This window comes from Serinus canaria, chromosome 5, assembly GCF_022539315.1.
Source record: "Serinus canaria isolate serCan28SL12 chromosome 5, serCan2020, whole genome shotgun sequence".
Lineage (NCBI taxonomy): Eukaryota > Metazoa > Chordata > Aves > Passeriformes > Fringillidae > Serinus > Serinus canaria.
This window is the reverse complement of record NC_066319.1, coordinates 18,558,305-18,581,291: the sequence shown is the minus strand read 5'-3', so window position 1 is coordinate 18,581,291 and position 22,987 is coordinate 18,558,305. Positions and strand designations below refer to the sequence as shown.

The 22,987-nt window shown below is 43.2% G+C and overlaps 1 protein-coding gene across 2 annotated transcripts in view; it reads left to right on the top strand.

Annotated features, from left to right (window-relative positions):
- Window positions 1–5,768: 5,768 nt before the first annotated feature.
- CPT1A (carnitine palmitoyltransferase 1A) overlaps window positions 5,769–22,987 on the top strand; it is a 38,726-nt gene continuing 21,507 nt past the window's right edge. Inside the window, exons 1-5 of one of the 2 annotated variants that reach the window (XM_009102166.4) lie at window positions 5,769–5,885; window positions 18,747–18,826; window positions 18,972–19,126; window positions 20,119–20,258; window positions 20,659–20,830. In XM_009102166.4, the coding sequence (XP_009100414.1) occupies window positions 18,986–19,126; window positions 20,119–20,258; window positions 20,659–20,830 (453 nt within the window). In that variant the 5' untranslated portion in view covers window positions 5,769–5,885; window positions 18,747–18,826; window positions 18,972–18,985. Of the gene's footprint in view, window positions 5,886–6,355; window positions 6,485–18,746; window positions 18,827–18,971; window positions 19,127–20,118; window positions 20,259–20,658; window positions 20,831–22,987 lie in introns of those variants that run through there. The other variant, XM_018907801.3, reaches the window with a different exon arrangement.

The window sequence follows — 22,987 nt, the reverse complement described above, 5'->3', positions numbered from 1 at the left end:
TAAAAGTCTGCATGTGATGCAGTTCTGTCACTTGCTGCAGGTGTTCCCACCAAATGGCCCCTTGGTCCATTTTTCTGAGTGGAGGATCCCTATTAACTTGCCCAGCAAGGCTCTCTCTTCTGTGTGCACAGGAGTGCTTTCATTCTGGTCTTACTGGTCAATACGTATTAAAAATAATGTGGAGAGACAGTGAATTGCTTGGAACACTGAGTATGCAGATTCACTTAATTTCTTTTGCACTCTTCTGCCAAAGATGCTCAGGCACTTTTAGGAAATCCCAATGGGGTCTACTCATGGTTAGTTAATTAAAACTTAACACTTTCCTTAAAAAACTTAGGTATCTGCTCAGTTTATGGACATTTTGGTCAATAGTGTATTAGACCTATACTTGCCCACTTCCCAGTGAATATTGATTAGTGCTTGTGTTCACTTGGTTCCCTGGTCATCTCTTTGGAAGTATTGTTACACATCTCAGCTGTTCCACACAATAATACCAGAGACTGGGGACATAACCCTAGCCATGGAGAGTTACTAGAGAGGATTTAATTTCTAAAGTAATAATGTGTTGCTTAGTGGTTAAATGGCACCTGCATTTGGCAGACAAACTGTAAAGCCTATTTAGTTTGACAGAGCACTGTACACTTGTTTTATTTGCATTTAAACTCCCATCAAAAGTTGCGACACATTTTGAGTGATCATTTTGCCATTCCTTAAAATCAAAACGCCTATCTCACTGAAGAAAATGAATAAACTAAAGCTGTTCTAAAAAGGATCCAGGTCAGAAAAGGGGCATATTTATTTTCCCAAAACATCTTTCTGTTGTTGCAATCACAGATGCATGCCACATGTTCTGTGCCAGATCAGGGTAGTCTGATAATCCTGTTGACAATTCAGTCAAGTGAGGTTAGTTCTGGTTAAAAAAAGCAGTGGAAGACATGGCAAGACATTCTGATCTGCTTAAATATCTCTTGAATTGTTACTGCATCTTCATGAGAAAGTATTTTAGAATGGAAAAAGACTAAGCCAGCTCAAAGACATTAGTGTTCTGGCAGAGTTTGGTGTTACTCAGTATAACAACAGTGGATGAGATGGCTGATTCATACCAATGAGGGCTTGGGAGACATGATTGGTCTGGAACATGTAAAGAGAAGGAGGATGTGGCAAGGCATGGGCAGTTTTTGTGGTATATGAAATCACTAAATGATTTTCATTGGCCAGTAATGTGCACTACACGGTTTTGCAATATTTTGATCCTGACAAAACATCTTACCCCTCCTGGATACTGGATTTTGTAAAGACTTTCACAGAAGCCTCTTTCATAGAAGCACAGAGTTGAAAGAGACCTATCAGGATCATCCAGTCCAACTCCTGGCCCTGTGCAGGACACCCCAATCCCACCTGGTACCAGAAAGTATTGTCCAAACACATCTTGAATTCTGTCAGGTTTGGTGCTGTAGCCACTTCCCTGGGGAGCCTGTTCCAGTGCCCAGCCACCCTCTGGATGAAAAACCTTTTCCAAAAATCTAACCTAAAGTTCCCCCAACCCAGCTTCATCTGTTTTCTCAAGTCCTGTCACTGGTCATGAGAGTGAAGAGATCAGTGTCTGCCCCTCCTCTTCCCTTCAGGAGGAAGCTGTAACTGCAGTGAGGTCTCCCTCAGTCACCTCCATGCTGAACAGACCAAGTGACCTCAGCTGCTCCTCATGCAGCTTCCCCTCAAGTTCTTCACCATCCTCATGGCCCTCCTTTGGACACTCTCTAATAGCTTTATGTCATTTTTATATTGTGGCACCCAGAGCTGCCCCCAGCAGTCGAGGTGAGGCTGCTCCAGTGCAGAGCAGAGGGGACAGTCCCCTCCCTTGCCTGGCTGGTGATGCTGTCCCTGATGCCCCCAGGACAGGGTTGGCTCTTTTGGGGGGGCCAGGGCCCTGCTGGCTCAGATCCAACTTCCCATAAACAGGGACCCCAGGGCCCTTTCCTGTGGCACTGCTCTACAGCCTCTCAGTTCCTGATCTATACACACAGCCAGGGTTGTTGCCTGTCCCAGGTGCAGAATCCAGCACCTGTCCTTCTTAGACTGCATACAGTTGAGAGTGTGAGTGATTAGAGACTGATTGACCTCTAATTTGACAAGGTCGCAGCAGGGCCTCTCTGCCCTCCAGGAAGTTGACAGTTCTTCCAATCTGCACAATTATTTGGAGTACAAATAAATTAATACTTTTCCTGCATCATCTCATGCAAGGTAAATGTGGCCATTTAGTGAGACCACACTCATGCATATGTGTGCATTGTCAGGGCCCTGAGGATATTCTCCCTTCCCCTCTCCCAGGCTTTTGGCTGCCAGACCTCTGGGCCTCCTTAGGAAAGGATGCAGGTGTCTGGTTTTTAAAGGAGCTGTTGGGAGAGTCTGCTCTGCAGGGTCCCAGTGGGGCTCCCTGCTTAGCTCAGGAGTGGCTTTTAAGCACCCAGTCTCATTCTCAGTGCCTTCCTGCAGCTGACTTGCATCTGGCTGTTTTCCACCTTGACAGCCTCGGGCTGGCCCCATTGCTGAAGACTCGTCTGATGATCCAGCCAGCCCAGTTTGCTGTCAGAGGACCTGTCCTGCTCATCTTCCTCAGATGCCAGGAGAAGATGTCTTGTCCTGTCTGGCCTGCTTTGCCCTCAGCCTTGCCTCCTGGCATACAAACATGCAGACGCTTATCTTTTTATGCAAAGTTACAAAGTTACATTTTTGAGCTGTTCTTCATTTCATTTTCTACCGCCTTGTGTTGCCACTCAGGATATCAGTGACTGTGGAACATCGACTTACTGTGCTTACACTCTAACTATGAACACCTTCATCTTTAGATGCCATGGGAGATAACATGAAAGGAAAAAAAAACAAAAAAACAAAAAAACCAAGTAGTCTTGGCCCTGTTTAAATGAAACTACAGTGGTGTTTTCACTAACAAGCAAACTGGAAAAACACCTGCTCAAGAGACTGCATCCAGTAAATTTGTGCTCTGAACAATTCAGTTCCAATGAGCAGACTAACTCTGTTATCGATATTAACCTGCTTGACATAAGCAACTTGAGAATCTGAAGTATTTGTTTTTTAAAAATTCACCAAAACAGAGAAACCCAAAATTGCACTCGAGATAGCCGCGCTTCCAGACCAGATCCAGGTTTAGGGTAAAATACTTTGCCACATCTTAAAAATAGACAAAGGAAAAAATAATGAAATATAGGTACACTGAGTAAGAAAAGCTGCTACAAAGAAGTCATGCTGCATGTACAGAAACCAGAAAGTCTTGAAGGCCAAATATATTTAGGTCAAGAACTACATAACCTTCATTGTTCATAACTGATATTATTTCAGTCTGACAAAACACAGATTATCATGACCTGTCATTGATTACTTGATTTCTTTGGATTACAAGGATCACAGTAAATTACAGTAAGTCTTACAGCACCCAGCACATGTGCTCTGTGCTGAGGATATTCATCACTTTTTAGACATTAAAAATAGGCCGATTAAAGGGAAAAAATTGAGTTAACTTTGCTGAGCAGCGCAAGGTTGCTACAGAAACATGGGCCATGCTGCAGGCATGCAGAAAATTGCAGTTGCAGCCGTGGATGTCAGAATCACCTTGTTTCTTATCACCTTCTTAGCCAAAGAAACACAGCAGAGGAGATAGAGCATTTCAGCAGTGCCTACTGCCACAATAAATGGCACAAATTGTTCTGGTTAGGTTCTTCTTATAGAACTACCAACCTGACTTCTGTGGGTTAATGGGTGAATACAGCCTGACCTAGATGCCAGTGTCAGGACCAGTGGGAATTACTGGCGGGATTATCTGTGATGTTTACACTTGCCAGCTAAACAGAGCCAAGTTTAGCTAAGGTTTAGCTAAGTTGCAATCATCACAGCTTTACGTAAGGCAATAGTTTTCATGTTTCTACTAAGGTTATCTGCAGGGGGCTTAATCATGTTAAAGTAAGCACTCTGTCTTGATGCTTCCTAATTCATGACAGTAGTTATTTGGAGAACAACATAATTAACATTGACATATGTTCTCAGCTGACTGATACTCTCCTGATTTCATGTGTAGATGAAAACAAGGACTGGAGACTAAGACATATATACAGGTGCTGGTAGAATGAAAAAGACAGATTTGTTATTTTTTGTTCTTTTCTTTTTATACCAATATCTTGATAGTAAAACACCCCTGCAAGATACAATAAATAAATAAATGCCTGACAAGGCATTTTTGGTTGCCTTTGTGCCTAATGAAAAACTCACATGATTTTTCCCACCCAATTACCTTCTTGTGACTGTCCATCTTACATTCCTATCCACTACTCCTATAGTATGTATGTAGATATGAGTGCTGTTGATGGGTGTAGCTGATGATTTATTCTTTTGTTTTCTTTCTCCACCTGCTGATATTAATAGGTCTAAATTCCCCTACTTTTTCATCTCCTCACTTTGCTTTTTTCTAGGCTTTATGTTTCCTTCTGAAAGAATAACACCTTAAAATTGCATCATTAGGTATACAACACTAGAAGGGAAAATTCTGACCAGAAGTGGGGATTTCTTTTCGTTGACATTGCATGATCTTTACAGTAAGGGAAAGATTTGGTCTGTAGTGTCCATGCTTCTGGATTTGGCCCCATTTGCGTAAGCTTTGAGCCTCACATCCTGGAAATTGCAGCAGGAAGGATTGCATGTCTGGGTGGATGTGCCCACATGGGACAAATGTAGGAATCTCAGCTCTTCACAGTTCAAAGGAGAGATTCCATGCTGATGCCACTGTAGTCAAACAGGCCATGACCTCCTTTTGGGACAGAGCAGTCTTCCAGCTTGTTATCATGCTAAAATCAAACAAAACATCTGATATCCAAGCTCTTGAAAGCGGCAAGTTCATTATAAATTCAAAAACTAGTGACTTTCAAACTGACTGCCATTCTGCCCTGAGACTGGTACTTTGCATTTTAATAACTTTCATGAATTTGCATTTTTAAAAGAATGTAGTCACTTTTACTGAGATGTATTGAGTGCACTTATTTTGCTCCAATCCCTGGAGGGATTTGCTGGAGCACAGTGGCTGGTCCTTCCCGTGGGGGGCTACCTTGGCTCCGTGCTGGGTCTCCCACACCAAGGGACCAGGACTGGAAGCTCTTGTTGATGCTCACCGGGGCTCTGCCCTTGCGCTGCCTTGCAAGGATATCGCTCACCTAATGCCTTGCGCCAGTCAGAACCCAGGCTCCAAAGAGAAAACTCAAATGAAAGACCCTCCAGCCAGGGCTCCCGAGCAAAAGGAACCAGGAGGGAGAGCTGTTGCTGTCCTGCGCCTTCCTTTGGAAGCTCCTTCACATCCCCATCTGCACTGGCTCTAAGATCTGACCCCGTTCTTGCCAGAGCCCAGGAAAGCAGTTTCCTTGGGCTCACAGAAGGGCTGGGGGGATCGAAATCTCAACTTTCCTTGGCAGTCTCTTCACCACCAAACAGGTGCCCCACGCGCAATCCTCCTCCAAGGAGCACGTTTCTCCCCGCCTCGTTTCTCCCCGGCCCCGGATCCTCTCCTCGCAGTCCCCGAAGCTTCTTTCCCGCGGACGGTGGCGAGACCACAAGGACCGCGTTTCCCGGGTCCTGTCGCAACCCCAGGACAGCCACGCCCGCCACTTCCCCGCGGATCTTCCTTCCTGAGTCCCGGCTCCCCGCCGACCGCCCAGGCCAGGCCAGGCCACGCCAGGCCACCCCATCCCTCCCTCGGCACCTCCCCGCCCATCTCTGCTCCGCCTCCGCGGGGCGTGCAGGGGAGCGGCCGCCGTCCCACCACTGCTTCCCGAGCGGCCGCCGCGGTACTCGGCCCGCTCACCGCCCGTCGCCGCCGGTCTCTGCAGGTGAGCGGCACGGGGCCCGGGCTCCGGGGCGGGCAGCGGGGGCCGTGTGCCCGCCGTGTCCGGCTGATTCACCGCGGGCTGCCGCTCCCCTCCCCCTTCAGCCGGGACGCTCCCGCAGCGCGCCGCCGTCCGCCTTCCTTGGGGCTGAGGAAGGGCAGCATCGGGGACAGGCGGACGGGCTCGCTTGGTCCGGTTTTAGCCTAATTATTGTTTCCATTAGGTCGAGCACGAAGTTCCGTCGTGCATGTGCGAGTGCGCCGGGTGCTGCTTCCTAAGCGGGGCTCTTCTTTGCTGGAGAGAAGGATGGAAACGCAGGGCAGGGTGGGTGGGCGCGGTGCAGGCGGGCGCCGGAGAGTCCTGGAAAGGCGCGGTGTCCTTGGCATGGTGTGCCCCGGTGTGAGGGATCGTGCCTCCGTGCTGCAGATAAGGGCGGGGATGGGGGCAGGGGAGCGGTGTGACACAGGTACACCGGGAGACTCGCTGAATCTGTGCCGCCGCCGAACAAAGGTGACACGGGTGACCCGCAGCTTCGTGGCTCTGACTCGTAGCCGGGAGGAATTTCACGTCTGTGGAAGTGTGCATGCGGCGTGGCATCGCTGGTGGGTTTTCCAGTGCGGAAATGAATTTATTGTGTGTGTATGAGAGAGAGAGAGACTAGTCTATATGTCCGTATGATTGCAGCCTGTAAAACATAAAAACCGCAGTCACTACAAACTGCTGGAGCTACAAACACAGGAAATGTAGTATCTTGTTCAAGGCGTGACAGGTTTACTGCATGAGAATGCTAATTAGACTTCTTGTAAAGAGGTAGACCAAGATTCTCGCAGCATCACATTTTCTCACCTCGTATTCCCACAGCTTTGGTCTTTTCTCTATGTTCTCTGGTCTCAAATAGAAAATTGAACTTAAAATATTACTTGGGCTGTGATCCAGTTATAATAGATGTGTACTAGTGTTGATGACACTGTAACAGGAAGCACCTTTTTTGGAAAGAGAAAAGTGCAAAGTAGGACCAAGACAAACGTCTCATTCTTCCTCTTAACCTGGCAGTTTGTCAGCACTTAGAGGACAATCTGCAGTCTAAAGGAAATTACAGTACAGAAAACTGCTCATTTCCTTTTCACGTGTGTGTAGGGCAGTAGCACTTAAAATGGAGATCTGATTCCTCCGTTCTTCTGTCGTGATGTTTTCCCGCGTGTCTGTCGTATTCAGTTTCCAGATCTGCTAACCCCTTTATGCTTTTTCTAACCATCAGGACTGGATGCTACATAAAACAAGTGTTGTGGGCTTCCGTGGTAACTAGCAGGTTCTTTTCCTCTTGTGAGCGTATCGATATAAACTAATGACTGCCAGTTTACAACAGCACAGGTGGTGTTGTGCGGATCTTTGTTAGCGCAGGAAATGTTAACTGCTCATGGTTACACAGGTATCGGGCTCTGTCACAGCCGTGACTTAGTGTGAAAGTTACCTTGACCTGAGTGCTTTTTAAAATTTTGGGGTGTTTCAGCCCTGACTGAAGAGCCTCTTCCAGGAAGAAATCACTATTCCTTATTGAAGAAAAGCACAACCTTGAACTACTGAGGCTTCTCAGCGCTGAGAACCGGACTGGAACTCGCTCGGCCGCCCGAGCTGAGCACCCCCTTTCCCCCCTGCTCGCTGAGAGGTGCGCTCGGCTCCTTTCGCCGCTCGCCGTGCTTTTCTCTGGGAACTTTTGTTTGGCAGCGCCTTCCCGGCGCGCGTGGAAAGGCCTGGAGCGGCCGGGGACGCGCGGGCGGCGCGGGGCGGGGCCGCGGCGGCGCGACCTTTCACCCACTTCTCGGGAGCGGTCACGTGGGCGCGCCCGGGAGCGCGCCGGGGGCGGGGGCGCGCCCGCAGCCCGGTCCGCGCTGGGAAGCGGCGGGAGGCTGGAGCCGGAGCGACCAGAGGGGTCCCGTAACCCCCGGGCGGCGGTGGTGGTGGTGGATCCCGAGTCTCCTCTCAAAAGTCTGGGATGAAAGGCGATTTGAGCAAATGTTTGTACTAAAAAGACAAACAAAAAACACGCCCCGAAAAAATCCACATATAAAACCCCAGCCAGTCAACTAAACTCCTAAACTATGTTTTTGGGGTTTTTTTAGCATTCCAAACCCATTGTCTTTGCTCTGCAGCATGCTTGTACCGTAGTTGTGAACTCCACGTTTGGAAAAACATGATCCAGAGACTGAATCCTCTTTCTTCAAGTCTGGGTTAACTTTAATGTGAATGTCAATTTAAATATTTTTGCAAATTTTGGAACGGGTTCTTCAGTCTTAGAGCCTCATGCAAGCTGAAAGATCTTATTCAGGTCTTTCAATCTTGTGCAGTAACTGGTCATTGAACTACTGTGAGAGCAGTTAACTCAGTTTGCTTTCTCATCACCACACGTTGTTGTCTATCTTCCAGCATCTCTTAAGTCCTAAAATGTGACATCTTTTATGTCTCGTAAAAGTCCTGTCACTCCAGAAACATTTGTTGTCATAGGGAAGATAATAATTCTTTTTTACTGCAGGAGCACAGAAGCTCATTAAGTTCAAAGAGAGAGAAGGGTTCAGCTTGTATATTCCAAATGTCTGGGTATGTATTTTATAGCAGTTAAAAAGAGATACTCAGGTCTAGAGCCTAGTTTTTATTAGGTGGGGGAGGTTTCTGCATGGTATGATAACTGCACAGTGTTTTAGCAGAGTATGCTTCTCTCTTAGTGAGATTATTCCAGATTTCTAGAAGGTCAGAGGATGTAGTTTGCCGGCATGTGGACAATATAACATGTATTGCAATAGAGGCTAGAATGATCTAAGAGGCCTAGGAACAATATAGTATGTCCAGTATAAGGAAAAAAAAAACCCTAGAAATAATTCAACAAGTGTAAAAGTTTCTGGTTTGATTTTGGAGAATGTTGGTGGTTTGTGTTGGGGTTTTGGGGGGGTTGTTTGTTTATTTGTTGAAGTGTACGTTGTGGAACCATCTTCTACAGGAGCATGCTATTGAGAAGAGGAGAGAGATCATGTGATCCAGAAACTAGAGATTATTATTCCTTAGAGTTAGCCTAGTAATTAATTAACTGATTGTTTGCAAATCTCCTCTGCTTTGCCTCTTTCCAGATCAAGTGAGAAGACAACTTACTAACTGTGGCTTTTCTCCTTGAAGTGCTGGTGAAAACAGTCTGCACTCTGAGAAATCTTGATGGCATCTGTGCTGAGTAGTCTAATGGAGGTTTAAAGCCTGCAGTCAAGTACTTGGTTAGATTAAACCAAGATGTTAGGCTCCGTATCTTAAGCTGGATACTGAGCCTAACATTGGAGTCTGGCCCCTGAAATTAACTTGCTTGTCACAGGGGCCGGCAGTCACTACTGGAGCCCTCAGAAATAACTGAGTAGGGAGCACATGAACGTTCTGTCACTCCACAGTTCCTCACCATCTTGGACATGTTCAGTGTAAACAGTGTCATTCAGTGTAATGGAAAATAGTGTTTCAGAACCACGGTCTGTGACTATTTTCTCCATTGGCATCGGTTTTTCTGAAATGGTTCCAATCTGATCCAGCCCCTCTGAGCAGTTGAAAGCTGTGTGTGAATCAAAGCTCACAGTGTTGCTCTTGACTTTCTGTTTGAGAGCTACAGCTGAGCTATTCCATTGCTGCAGTGTAGTGTCTGTCTGGAGCTAGGAGCACTGGAATGAGTCTGCCTCGTGCTGTGTCCTCACTTACTCAGGATCCCAGGGCCAGTGATCTTCTGGGATGGAAGGCTTGTGTGTGGCAAATAGATCTCAAGCCTGCTTTTAAGGAAGAAAGCTGTTGGGGTGTGTTTATGTTGCATTCATTGGCCGTTGTCATGATCTCCTTCCATCCATGTAGATCTGTTGCTCCAGTTTACTACTGAGGAAGGGAATAGGAAAATTGGCCCAAGATTCCAAAAGAGATATCTGCAGAGGGTAATGAATACATTCACCCACAGGTGATCTTGGAAAACTCCTGAGGGCAGGACATAAACTGTCTGTGGGGCCACAAGTTACTGAAGGCTTCTTAGCTGTTCTGATTTCAAACTCCCCTGTGGGTGAGGTTTGTGTGGGCCCCAGTGCTGCTGTAGCTGGGAAGATACATGTGTTCAGTTCTCTACCATGGCTTGAGCCACAGCATTTGTTCTTCTCTTAGTTGTGAGAAATCCTTAAAGACATTTGCAGTTCCAAGAGACCGCACCTGTCAGGTGTAGGTGAGGGTGGGAAGGATTGGAGCCAATGATTAGCAACAATCAAATATGAGAACTTGTCCCAGCTTAAGTGTCATGAGAACACCTGCCAGGCTAATTTTGTTTTCATCAGTGCTATGTTAATTCAGCTTTTAAAGGAGAGTGACTCTTTGGTTTCTATTTGTATGCCATAGTCATTAGGTTCACCTGAGAATCCTTGAGTAAACTTAATCCTTGTGGCTAATTTTTGCACAGATATGATTTGGCTTCACTCCCCTCATATTTCTCTTCAAGACAATTTTGTGTAAAATGTGATTAGTCATTGTAAGATAGCTGAGTTATTGGTAAGACTTGAAAGCAGTGAGTATCTGTGTCATCCTGTATACTGAAGCATGATTAGACATTATTGAAGGTTACTAGGCAAAGAAGCGATTTAGAAATAGAAATTCTCAAGCGAATCACTGTGTCTGGTTAATCTTTATAGTAAGTTCAGAAGTGAGCACCTTGTGGAATGTCACATGAGCTAAGTATAAACTCAATAAACTGCTCAGTTTGAGCCTTTGGTATCTTGATACCATTTTGCATAAGTGCAATGTACAGGAAGGTGCCACTACCTAAGACAATACCAAAGAAACAGATATGAGAGACCAGACAGTCTTTTTGTTCATGTGTTTCAATGTTTCACCTGCATATTTTATACTGTTTACTGAAGATTCTATAGAACAAGACCTGAATTTCCTTTGAAAGACATAGAACTCTAGACAAATTTGCCATTTGTTTAGACTTCTCTTAAACTGAATGCTTTTTCTATAGGTTTAATTTTGTTCAACTATGCGTCAAAGGAGCACCACATGCACACACGTGAAAGCATTTTTGGCATCCTTTTGGCATTCCCTGGTCAGCTGCATTACCTTATTGATCCTCTTGCAGTAGGGCAGAATTTTGGCATTTATGTGAGTGACTGCCTCCCCAGCACTATCTGACCCAAGAGTGGATGGGACCTTGAGTTACTGGATGCTGTGGTATGGTGTATACTTCAGTGCCTGAAATTATTGTACTTAGAGCAAACCCCATTAAAAACCTCCATATACTTTACTAGCGTCACATCCGTTTTATTATTGATAATACAGTCATTTTTAATTTGATAGGAGCAGTGTTTTCTCTAGATAGGTGTAGATACACGTAACATTGAATTTCAAGCTTAATTTTTTATTAGGAGCTTTTATAGTTTCACATCAAACCACTGCAAAATATGGGGCACTCAAAGTCAATTCAGAAAATCTACCTTCTGCCTTAAAACTGGCAGACTTTCCCTGGGCACAGTAGTGGTGTTTGAAATACCAATATGCATTGGAAAACCTTGTATAATAAAACTTTGGTGCTTTTCAGCGAAGGCAGAGTTACTGGAGTAACGCTGAAAAAGTGAAATGAATCGTTTTCTAAAGAGTTCATTCTTCAAAGTCCAGCTTCTTTTATCCTCCAAACTACTGGCATATTTTTGTCAGTTGCAGAAAACTTGCTCTTTTCTAATATTTGGCTGCTACTACCCATTTGAATTTCAAGGTATGCTGTTCATTTAAAGCAATTGAAGAACAAGATTTCTTGTTCAGGCCTTAGTGCTCTATAAGTTTATTTTTTACAGCAGATGTCTTAAGAAAACTCCTACATTAAATTTCTTAAAACATCTCTGCAGGTTTGATTGTTCAAGCCCTTAATCCTCTTACTGGCTCTTCACTGGACTCTCTCCAGTAGTTTCATTTCTCTCATTGGGGAGCCCAGAATTGCACAGCGTTTTTGAGATGGGACCTCACCAGCACTGAGTAGAAGGGCAGAGTCACTTCCTCAGCTTGGTGGCAGCAGTGCCCCTGGTGCCCCCAGGGTTCTGTCAGCATCCTCTGCAGCCTCGCTGCAAGGGCACCTTCATGCCACCTGAGCTTTGCTCTCCGGCCACTCCATCTCTGCTGTGTGGGGTTAGCCCTGCCCACCTGCAGGACTTTGCACTTCTCCTTATTGAACTTCACAAGGTTTCAGCCTGCCTGTTGCTCCAGCCTGTCAAGGTCCATCTGGATGGCAGTGAAAACCTTTAATTTATCAGCCACTGCTCCCAGTTTCATTCCTTGTACTTGTGAATCCATCAGCAGTTTCAGGCCAGTTTCTTCCTCTGGTTGGTGGGGGTTTTTGTTGGTTCTATTTTTTAGGTTTTTTGCATCCACTTCTGGGATGGCTGTATAGGTCAATTAAACTGTAGCAGGTGGCAAAGTGTGGAAATAAACAAACAGGCTAGGGAAGTTATTTGAGGATGTTGGCACTCGCTTTGTTGTGCTTCACTATGTATAATTTCATTGCAAACACACTGTCTGGGCAAAGTCAGCTGCCATAGTTTCGTCTGAATACTTTGTGTAGGTGGTACTGAAGGCTTGGACTGACAGGACCATCAATAACAGAAATCCAAGGGAAACCTGTAATAATGCATGAGGAGATTGGATAAACATCTCAGTGTTTGGAATTCTCTTTTTTTGATTTAATGCCTGGTATGAAATCAACAGATTTGAGCATACAAAGTTCTTTAGTGATCTGTGAAAAACAAAATACATTCATAGTTTTGGCTTTCTGGGAGATAGAAAATGCAAATTTCCATAGTAAGGGCTTACACAACTGAGAGAGAATACTTGGTCACCGTCTCAGCACAAACTCAGTGCTGCTGTTCAAATGTTCAAATACTGGCTTTAATTTCATTGAGTCTGTCCTCAGACTCTTAAAATTCAGTGGCCTACCCTAAAGCGTCAAAATGCATTATCACTAAACATGCAAAATAAATCTTTTGGGTGTCCATTTTCTTTTAAAAGCTGTAGCAAGCTCACCTCCTGAAGGGAGATCTGCTGTGTGGGCAGCAAAATACGGGATAAATTTCTTCAATATTTTCAATATTTAAAGAGGTTTCAGACTTCAAGTCTTTTACAAGAACTTTTGGGAGCTCCAGAATTATTTTCTGGTTTTCTGTGGCTGCTTTTAACATTCAAACAGTAACTCTTACTGATTTGCATGTTAATAGAAATACATTCCCTCCCCCTCACTTTTCTCTTTTAAATAAACTGGTTTTGGGTCAGACTAAGACTTCAAGGTACTTGGCTTGGTTTTCCAAAACCATTCTTCATTCAAGGTGTCTAGCTTTAAATGGAAATTTTAATATAGTTTTAGGTATGTTTACTAATTAAAACTGGGTTCAATGTACTTTCATCTGATGTTGCTCTCCACTTCTCATCTTGAAAGCTTCCTTAAACAATGTAATTTTAAATAGTGTGGTATCACACTTTTCTCCTCACCAGCCTCTATTGGAAACTAGAGTGCCAAGCTAAAATTTGATGTTGTAAGAAATGACTGAAGAATTCTTCAGGGTCAAGTTTCTGTTGTGGTTTGTTGGGCTTTTTGTTTTGTTCTGGGTTGTTGGTTTGTTGTTTGTTTTTTTGTTTGTTTTTTTTTACTTCTAAACTTGCCTAGTAGGAATTTGGCAGGAGTCAGTTTTGTTGTATGACAAAAGCCTTTGCCATAAAATGCTTCTCATTGCTTGACTGGTGGTGCCTTGTACCTGCCTGAAGTTATGAGGGTTTCTGGGTAATTTTGAATTCAGAAATGCCATGATACAGGTAATTCTGATTTCAGAACTGCCAGCATACCTACAAGTAATGCTGCAAGTCTGCCCCCCATCTATGAGCACTCTGTGCCTTGGGTGCCAAGGATGTCTGTCTGAGAGCTCTGAGAGTATCAAACCTGTGTGTGGTGCTACTTAGCAATGTTCTCAGAGAAACTATATGCAGCAGCCATTGCTTTTTGTGGAAAAATGTCAATTTTTGATTATCCAAATAGAATAATTGGAGAGAATTGTTTTGTGAGCTTGGTTTGGTTACTGAGAGTCATATGCCCTGCATATTAAAGCTAATGTATAAATAGGTGTCAGAGACCTGTGAGGAGAAACTCAAGCTAAATTATCAATGTACCTGAAAGTGAGAGTCATAGAATCATGACTTTCATCAAAGCTCTTTGGGATCAAGTGAATGAGGCTCTTCAGTTTTCCTCTGCATTTGTTAACTTTCTTTGCAGGAAAAGAAGTACTGATGTGAAAACTGGGTTTAAGTAATATGTGTCTTTCTGTTAGACGTTTAGAATCCTGGCAAGGAGAAAGGACAGGGGTTTTTCTGTTCAAGAGGAAGAGGAAATGGGGGAAAAGTGAATTGCATGAGCCAAGCAATGTATGGGAAGCAAGTGACATCCTCTTAAAGCCTAGGATTTGCATTTGTTGTGAGGTATAGGTGTGACTTTATTCTTTCTAGCACTGTCACTTTATCCGTGTAAAGTGTATGAAATCCACAGAAAGATAGAAAAGATTCATGCTCAGTAGCGTTTTCAGGAGTAACTGCTTTAAGAATTACTACCTTGTTTTGTGCAGTGTGCTGTAATGCAATTAGCTTTTGCATCATGGCTTGCTGCTATTTTAAAGTGCACATGGCAGCTCTTTAGCTGTGCTTCAGAGAGACATTGCCAGCCACTGGTAACTTCTTGCATGCCTGACTTCAATGGAAGCATCCTGCACATAGGACCTCTCCTAGCCTCAGATTTTCCAGAGCTGAAGCCCTTCTCTCCTCCTGTGATTGTAGCAACATACGAGTCCCAACACTGACTGTTGAGTGTCTGCAGCCTGAAATCATTAGGTCTGTGAGTTAAACCTCAGTCTTTGTGGTGTAAATGTCCTGAAACTGCAGAAATAACAGCGTGAGGATGCTTTTTGCATAGCAGATGTAGCTGCATAGTTTTGCAGACCATCAGCACGTAAGCTTTCTAGTGTGTAATGTGTTTTCTTGACTTAAAAGCGACATCCAGCTTTGCAGTGCTTGTTTATAACAATGAGGAAAAAAATTGTGCTTAGTTTGCTTTGGCTCAAGCAGAGGTATGAAAGAGGAAGAGGAGAAACATCTGCCACTGTTACAGCATGTTTGAATTTAAATAAAGCCAGATAAGAGCAAGGAACAGGCAGCTTTCTTCTTTAAATAAAAGGAAAAAAAAAACAAAGAATCAATAAACCAAATTTTAAGGGGCAAGTCTGTTTTAAGGTATGTTAATATTATAAGAGAACACCGAAAGGAACGAAAATAGCAATTTCAGATGAGTTGTAGAAATTATTGTGCTGGTGGGGGGGGGGGGGGGTTGTTACTCAAAGGGGTTTTTTTTTCCCCCTTTGAGTAAGACTCTGCCAAGCTGCTAGGAAAAGTCCAAAGCTGTTGTTTACGGCTCTCTGTTGGGAGCGAGGTTAATTATCCTGTGCCGTGCAGAAATCCGCTGCAGCCCCGAGTGCCCGCGGCGAGAAGACGCTCTGGTTGCCGCGCTGGCCCGGGTGCTCGGTGTGGGCGCTGCCTCGGCAGCCGTGGCAAGGCAAGTTGAAAAGTCCAAGGCTCCGCCCGTGCCCTTTCCCCCAGTTCGCTGGCGAGCACGTGGCAGCGCAGGAATGCGGCGAGGGGAAGTGCGCGGCGGCTCGGGATTAACTTGGCCTTCCAGGAGGAAAACAAGGGTGCGGGGAGGCGCGCTTCGGGAAGCCTTTGGTGTTCCGCCATCATCATTCAGGGCGGTTTTAAAGGCTTATGGTTTTTTTAAGTAAAGGAAAAGAATATAAAAAGACATTAGAGTGTCAGGTTGAGTGTTAATGCTTGACGCTATTTAGAATATTTTTCTGCCTTGGGCAGTAAAAAAAAGCATGTGCTTTGAAATGAAAGGGTTCCTGAAATTCTTTCCATTCAGAAACAAAGAGGAGGTTAATTAAAAATTTCTAGGCTGAGAAGTCACAGTGGAGTTGAAGGGTAGGGGAAACTAGCTGATCTCGTACTTAAGACACTGGCATTCCAAAATACAAAATTCCCTGAGTGAACTGAGCAGAGCCTGTTGGCCCTTCTTGAGACAAATCCAGGTGCCTGATTCTCTGTATGCAAATACAGTTGAGCTCTTTTCTATGTGTTTGTTGGACTTCTATCATCCCACTCTTAATAGAGCCACTAAACATATGATAGATTCTTAATTTGGAAAGCTTTTGCAAACCCTGTTGAGTTCAGGTATACCCTCTATTGCTGCTTCCTCTCCCTGCTTTATTGCTCTCCTGTCAGCTGGTGATAACCAGTTTAAATGAATGAATGGACAGCTGACTTTGACTTCCTCATACTTGCCTGCAGCAGAGCCCATATAAGTAGCTGTTACTGACACAGTCATTAAGTACTACAAGTTGCAGTTGTTACTCGGCACACAGGGCTTGTGTTAAAGCTTTTGAAACTGCTGTTCAAAGCTGGTTTATGTTCTTCTAATTTGTTCTTCTTTGTTATTCTAATCAGACACTACACAGACATAAATCAATTGGATACCATCTCTAGGATGCTGTGGGCTTTAGGTGCCTTCATTCACCCAGCACCCAGCTTCTCAAACCTGAGCAGTGGCTCAGATGGATTTGTGAGATCTGTGAATTATATTAGGCACTGTGGCAGTAGTTGTATTGCAGAGGTGGATACTGAAGGCTGGTCCAGGGACAGGCACGTTAAATATTGCAAAGAATCCGTGCCTGTTGGTCAGCAACCTGAATAGATGATGTGCAACAGCACTTTCCTCATTCATCTCTGCCGAGTGTTCCTTCTCTTCCTATATTGTGTATTTTTTCCTAAGCCTACTGTTATTGCTGCATTCCAAGTGCCTGTTTGTTCATACACATTGGCACCCGTTCTTTGTGTTTCAGTTGACTTTGGTTAAGTAGAATATTTACAGACCAGAGGAGCAGCACTCTGGTGGTAATGAACTGCTTTTGAAATGCCCATCTAAATTGCACTGGTTAGTCCTCATGTGCTGTTCCACAGGCATGACACTCTACCAGAATTTAATTATGAGCTTTAGGTTTGCAAACAAAAGGGGAGTTTTGGCTCTCAGGATTTAAAAAGAGTAAAGTAGTTGTACTTTTTATGACTTTGTTTACATAGAAATGCCAGTGCAACCTTAAAACACTTGGTATTGGAAATGTGTTTTGTACCAGTCTCAATCTAAAACTTGCCCTTGAATCCTGACCTACAGATAGGGCAATAAATTCCACTACTATTTAGTCATACTTCTAGGAGGATATTGGTTTTGGAGCTATGCATGAAAGTTTTGGTAAGTTAATAAAGACAAGAGACTCACTTTGGAATCATGATGGTGTCCTCAGGAATACATAGTTTTGACCATTTCAATATTATACATAGAGTCTGTCTGCAAAAATCTACTTTCTAATTGTAAGTGCTCAAAAAACATTTGTCTGAATCAGTAATTAGTAGGGGTAACTTCCAGGGTTTTTATGTATAAATGCTAGTTACAGGGACTAAGGAAAGCTATGGAATTACCCACAAGTTTAACAAGGACAATGCCAGATTCTGCATTTGTGTTGGGGCAACCCAGGTCGTGTGTATAGATCAGGAACTGAGAGGCTGTAGAGCAGTGCCACAGGAAAGGGCCCTGGGGTCCCTGTTTATGGGAAGCTGGATCTGACTCAGCAGGGCCCTGGCAGCCAGGAGGGCCAGCCCTGTCCTGGGGGCATCAGGGACAGCATCACCAGCCAGGCAAGGGAGGGGACTGTCCCCTCTGCTCTGCACTGGGGCAGCCTCACCTCGACTGCTGGGGGCAGCTCTGGGTGCCACAGTATAAAATATGACATAAAGCTATTAGAGAGTGTCCAAAGGAGGGCCATGAGGATGGTGAAGGGTGTAGAGGGGAGGGAGGGTACAAGGAGCAGGTGAGATCACTCTCTCTGCTGAGCCTGGAGAAGAGGGGACTGAGGGAAATCCTTACTGCAGTTACAACTTCCTTGTGAGGGAAAGAGGAGAGGCAGGGACAGGTCTTTTCTCTCTGGTGACCAGTGATAGAACCCGAGGGAATGGCCTGAAGCTGTGTTGGGGAAGTTTAGGCTAGATATTGGGAGAAGGTTTTTCACCCAGAGGATGGTTGAGCACTGGGAGTGGTTGCAGCCCCAGGCCTGACAGAATTCAGGACGTGTTTGCACGACACTCTCAGGCACATGGTGGCATTTTTGGGGCTGCATTGAGTTTACATTTCTGTTTCAGCTTCCAGTGGTTTCAATTTGAGTCTTTTGTGGCTGTTCTGTCTATATTGGCACGGTTGTTGATATTTGTTTGAGCAGTTAAGCTGAGCTGTAATTCCATGAAATTTCATCATAGTTTCAGATTTCTTTGGGGAGGTAATTTTTCTGGCAGTTGTGATTTGATTTCCTCAACTCTGCATAATTTTGATTTTTGCAGTTATTTGCCAGTCACAGCACAGAGCCACAGGGACTATAGTCTCTTATTGTTTTGAGTAATCATATTGAAATTAGGATATGAAAAAGATTTTGGGAGAAGATATGGCCAGAAGCAGCTTTGTTTTTCTAGCTGAGGTCAAAATTTTATATACCTTTTGTTTCAAATAAAACATTTTCTAAATATTCTTTGAAATGTAAGATGCTCTGTACCTGTGATACACTTTTTCTGAATGTTTTGGCTTTCACTTTCTATCCTGCTCTGATTTTTTTATGTATTGTGTGTATAGGTGATACACAGCCATTGTGATGCTTCCCAAATGCCTGAGTTTCACAAATGTTTTGTTTCCACTTGCAGCTGTTTTGGTTAAAAGACGTGCCTTAAATTAACCTTCAGGACACCCAGACTGAAGTGCAAGCAGAGCCTGTAAGGAAAAGGCAAGTACTGGATATAAATTTCTCATACTTGGAAATCTTTGCCAAAATGATGGCAAAGATTTGCCATATCTTGCTAGAGGTGGACTAGGTCCTAGTTCCTCTGAACAAGAAGGAAATGCTCTTCCTAAACTTTGTTTTTTGACAGATCTCTCTCTGAAGATGGCAGAAGCTCACCAGGCAGTAGCTTTTCAGTTTACAGTAACTCCAGATGGGATTGACCTGCGGATGAGCCATGAGGCACTCAAACAGATTTACCTGTCCGGTGTCTACTCATGGAAGAAGAAGTTCATCAGATTCAAGGTATGCTAAACTAGTCCAGTCCAAGCTTCTGGGTTATCTAATGATTTATGAATTTATTGAAGCTCTTTTATGAAAAACTGATTTTTTTTTTTTCCTTTATGGTAAATAAGGTTCCTCACTGTGAAAGACTTGGGGGGTTTTATATAAGCCAGGGGGTGCTGAAGAAGGTGGCACAGGGTGAGACTGTAAAGACTGAAAGGGTACACATTTTTTATTTATTCTGTGGAAGCCAGATGAAGCAGGTGTAGAAATTAAGTGACTTCATTCTCTTCCTGATGCACCACATAATAATGTAATCTTTTAGCAGAAGTCAAGAGTACAACTAGTTGTGATCTTTAGTGTCATATGTCTTAGAGGCACAAGGCACTCTTTATTATAACTAAATAGTATTATTTCTGATGACGTATTTGATAAAGATTGTTTTGTTCATGGGATTATAATTGTAACTATCTTGTTTCATTAGTAGCAATCTACATAAACTACAGGTTATCTTCAACATCTCTTTCAAAAACATAAACATATTAACAAAAATCTTACTAAAATTTTCTTATAAAGCCAATAGAAGAACTGTTTAAATTGCATTTAAACAGTTAATTCTGGTTCTCAGTGTCTTGCTTGGTAGGATATTTTTGCCATGTATTCATGTAGGAGGGTCTAACTCAGTGTAAGTTGAAATTATTGAAGTGTCATTTGTTTTAGAGTTGTTAGTTTCACTATTTTTAGTAAGATTTCTAGCAGGATCAGTGGTGTCTACAAGAGAATGTAAAAGTTCCTTTTGTTGTTGATATCATTGTTACATTTTCTGTAGTAATCAAACTTAAGTAAATCCGTTCCCTCCTGCTTAGATAATCTAATGTAAGAAAACCTTGGATAATCTTAACTGCTTGTTTATAACTAAATGACTTCAATATGTTGACTTTTGTTTCTTTCCATGGTAATATGAAGTCAGTCACTTTGGTATGAAAAAATTATGTGAAGGCTTTTCTTTCCAGAACGGAATTATCACCGGTGTTTACCCTGCTAGCCCATCTAGCTGGCTCATTGTAGTTGTGGGGGTGATGTCAACCATGTATGCTAAAATTGATCCTTCCTTAGGAATAATAGCCAAGATCAACCGAACACTTGATACAACGTAAGTAGACTGAAATGTTAATGTTTCTCTAAAGGGAAATCAGTTTTGTTTGTAGCTGCTCTTAGAGCTATTCCTGTTAAAATGTATCAGTTTTGGAACAGTATATTTGTGACCCCATAAACCAAATAAATGGCTGTATGAGGGTATGAAATAGGGAGGCTGTACCAGTATTGCTGCACAGTTCTGGGTATTTGGGAGGCACATTTGGGAACTTTTGTGGCCTTTGATGTTGCTGCATGAAGAGGTCTTTGGAAGGGAATTTATGAAAGCAGGGTAAGCAGGCACAAAGCCTTGTGTAAGGCCTGTCTGTACTACTATAAGACTTATGTTTGCAATTCCAGCTTCTCTTTGGAACTTAAATGGACACTAACTGGCACATGCTGGCTTTTGTTTTAAATAGTGGCTATATGTCAAACCAAACACAGAACATTGTGAGTGGAGTACTCTTTGGCACAGGGCTTTGGGTTGCCCTTATCGTCACAATGCGCTACTCCCTGAAAATGCTGCTCTCCTACCATGGCTGGATGTTCTCTGAACATGGCAAGCTTAGTGCTGGCACCAAGTTTTGGATGGTAAGGATATGTTGGTTTCATTGCATCTTAACTTCTAACTGATCAGTATTCAAAGCCTTAAAGGAAAATTTTGTAGTTTTATTTTTTTCTTGTGGTTTTTGTGTCATGGGACAGGAGGATGTTAGGTAGGTACTTCTGCTGTCACCCTTCTAATGCTGTAATGAAACTCTTCATCGTGGCCTTTTAAAAGGAAGAGTAAACACTTCAAGAGAAACTTTTAAGTTGTCCAACACCTTGGGGCTCTGTGACTCAGTACCTGCTTTTTCTCTCTGTGCAAGTGCAGTTAAAGATCTTCAGCTGCAGCACCAAAGAACCTTGTCCTCACGGAAAGTGCTCCCCTAATTCTTTGTTGTAATGTTAGGATTTCTGGTCATCCATTATAAAATTATTCTTATGCTTGAAGGAAATAGTACTGAGTGTCCTTTCAACTGATTTATTGGCATGTCTCCAAAATGAGTTAGGGAAGAAGCATAACGTGTAGGTAGCATGTTAGGCAGTTTTCAGATAAGGTGAGAGTGGTATGTCTCCTGTGGATTGATTGTTGTGGTGCTTTGGAAAAGGATTCCTAAAGGATATGATAGGTATAAAGTGAGGAAACGTAGATGTCGGTGCTACAAGAGATGAAGTGAGGTTTTGCTACTTGGACTGGGTTATTTCAACTCACTTTTGCCTGTGTTGTGGTAGGAATAGCTCAGTTTCTGAACTGTGATAAAATTAGTCTCTGCAGCCTCAAAAATTAACAGATGTGTGTTAAATTAAGCACAGGTCATGATTTACTATGGGAGCTATTCAAGGATAGGTATCCAGAAGGGTGTTCACTAAAACAGAGTTTAATGTTTGTCTGGTACAAGTGAAATTTCTAATTGATGGTTTCTTCTGGAAGCAGTAGCAGCCTCATGACCCAAACTGGTACAGTCCAGAGGCTCTGAATGGTAAGGCTTTTGTCAATTGCTTGGAGCTGTAGCTGCCTTGGTTTTCAGCATGTCCTACCAGATGAATTTTTCAAAGCTCTTAATATTGCCTTATCAAGCTTAAAACAGTATGAACTGTAATGCTACTTACCATGCTTTGGTGCATATTGTATTTATCAATCTTTGTCTACCATATATGTCGCATATGTATTTTGTTGTTGATTGTATGTGTTTAAAAGTGCAGAGCACTGAAGGTGTATGCCCAACAGTGTCTCATCTATACCTACTATGAAGGGCTATTTAACTAGACCCAGCAAAACTAGTGAAACAGCTCCAACTACCCTAACTTTATCAATTTTTATAATACTGTTTTCTCTTCCAATGATCATGCAGATCAAAAACCTGAACTCTAATTTCAGTCACAATACAAAGTGATTTTTCAGACCAGTTGGAAGTCTGGTAGCACTTCTAATCAGCATATTTCACCTTGTAAAATCAAATTTCCTTTATCAGTGTTAGGGGAAAATCCAGATATTAGTTGCCATTTTAAAAAACAAATGAAGAAGTGGTAATTGTATGTGAAGAGATGAAACATATGTTAGAATGACATTATTTTCTGTGTCTGCATATGAAGTCAGTGATGTAATGATGATATGTCTGTCAGAGCACTTTATTGTTCTCAAGCTATTATAAATTCGCTATTACAAGTTTATTTTAGAGATAAGTACTGTGAAATGTGTTTGCTGGGTTTTGTCAGTTGAGCAGGTGCTCTCTCAAAATAATTTTAGCCTTTTCTGGCTTAAGAGTTTTGGAATAAAATTGTCTCCAAGTATGAAATTAGATTCCCAGCTGAAAAGCTGAGCTTTCTCTTTCCCACATGTTTCCAAAATTATCTTGTCCTGAGGCACAACTGGATATGATTGGCAGACCACTGTGGTGCATCCCATGTACAGCTGATGGCTGTGATACAGATCCATTTGCAGGGAGGTCTCTGTTGCTGGTAATACTCTGCAATTGTTAGTTGTTTTGTGCTGCCTAAAATTGTCTCCTCCAGCTGTGCTGACCCAGGAAGATGAGAGGGAGGAAAAGCTCTACATTCCAACAGTTTTGTTAGGAGAAGTTTTCAGAATTTAGTAGTGAAATGGCATCCTCTGTTTTATTCTGTCTTGTCTGCTGGCTTATATATACTGTCCTGTGTATTGGACCAAGATTACACTTTGACAGTAAAAGTTCCACTGGGTTGTTG